We start from the raw sequence: 1,769 nt of genomic DNA on the forward strand, positions 1-1,769 counted from the left end.
TGCAAAGACGCAAAATAATAATAATGCACACCCTTTGAATTCTAAATAATCCATGTATAAACAGTTAAAAGAGAAGGAATAATATAAATGAATCGGTGACGAACTGCCTTACCTGGAAACAGTGCTCCTGACCAAGAATGCTGGCGTGTAGGGGTCTGATAGTCACCTCACCTGGAGAAGAGAAACGAGTCATAAAAACAAATCCATCGAACAAACTCCAAAATAGTACTCAAGCACAACCATCAGGTTAATTGAAATTATTCCACCAAGAAAAAAAATCTTCCTTACCAGCTGCCAGGTCTAGCGTGTGCATCATATTGTGACTAGATAGCAGGGACTCGTGAGAGCGGGAGGACCGGAGCCGCGTGTTGGAGGGCCCCAGGCTCAGGGGGTCCGAGTCCAGCATCCCGCTGATCCCTCCTCGGCCTCCTCTCTTGGTCCTCTCCAACTTGGTCACAGACTTGGTCCTCTTCAGGGGGTTACTCTTGAATGACCTCTTACTGAAGAAGTTCTGCAAAAAGGAAAAAGTGTGAGTTCATGGCTTGAGGGCGCGTCTTCTCGGGACCATGCTTGGAGAAGGCAACGATGTCGCGTGTAGCTTTAATTTCTATTACAACAAATAGTAAACTCGAGACGATAACCAATTATAATGCACATTTCCTCTCGTATCACTTCGAAAACAATCTTCACCAACCACCTGAGTGTGCCTTCCTCCCAGTCCGAGGGAGAACTGAGACGGCCACGGAAACAACGGCAGTGACGCAGCGGCCACAACCGGACATTCAAGACAGGATGTTGAGGTCAAGGCTCACAATGGAAACAAATGGAACACTCGACGCCGCGCGACGATCGACGGCATATCAGCCGCTCATTAAGAAGCCGAAGATAGATCGCCCTCCGGTCGAGTTTTCATGCTACAGGAGCCGTTGCGGATGACGGCGATCCTGAAAGGCACCGCCACTTTGGGCACAAGAAAAGGGCTAGCGGAACCGAGAGGAACAAAGGGCGCGCGTGTGTCGGGGACAGGAAATGTAGCTCCGACGCTGTCCATCACCCTGAACTACATAAGAGGTCCCACCGATTTAAAACTTTCCCTCCTGGTAGGCCACGTCCCGCCGGAAAGACATTACGATTACGTGTAACGACTCCGTAGCTCGTGCCCAGACGTGCCCGAGGGCCATCACGCTCCGGGGGCACCTGGCTCATTTATAATACAGCCGCTGATGACTGTAATAACGCGCAGGGCTGCCGATCCACTTCCTTCGCCGCGGGGGATTGGGCCGTCGAGGGGCACCAGGCGAGCGACACGAAATGACGAAGATGAGCGAGGAATCGTCAAACCAAGAGAAGTCTGTTACCTTTATCATGCAACGGAAAAGGTCGCGTCGCATGAACTCGACCGAAAGTCACCGCTAAAATGTTTCTTCTTCGGTAGTGTTAATTCTCGAAAGAAATAACTAAAGATATCGAAGAAAAATGCGTGCCTTATTTACGGGAAAAACCTTCCTCCTATAAGGTTAATCCAGTAGGAAAACAGCAGACAATGGGTGCTCGCGTTACGTTATTAACTGCTCGTACTTTCCGCGAGCGAACGTCACGTCCGCGCGCCCTTACGGATGTGAGCAAAAACGGAAGAAACACAAAAGATAATTATCGTTATATTTATTACTAACATTCTAACAAGAAACCTTTCTGAATCAACATCCTCCCCGCTGGCCATAACGCGTGACCTGCATAATCGCTTCGCCGAGTTTGAAGGTCACGCTGTT

At 49.4% G+C, this 1,769-nt stretch overlaps 1 protein-coding gene across 1 annotated transcript in view; it reads right to left on the bottom strand.

Moving 5' to 3' along the window:
* The window catches only part of LOC119591772 (ras GTPase-activating protein raskol-like), a gene marked incomplete at its 5' end in the record, with an annotated part of 12,906 nt that overhangs the window by 7,042 nt on the left and 4,095 nt on the right, over positions 1-1,769 (bottom strand). The window contains 2 exon segments of the mRNA XM_037940517.1: positions 113-171; positions 289-511. Of these exon segments, the coding sequence (XP_037796445.1) occupies positions 113-171; positions 289-511 (282 nt within the window).

The sequence above is a fragment of the Penaeus monodon genome, chromosome 29 (genome assembly GCF_015228065.2).
Source record: "Penaeus monodon isolate SGIC_2016 chromosome 29, NSTDA_Pmon_1, whole genome shotgun sequence".
In the NCBI taxonomy this organism is placed as follows: domain Eukaryota; kingdom Metazoa; phylum Arthropoda; class Malacostraca; order Decapoda; family Penaeidae; genus Penaeus; species Penaeus monodon.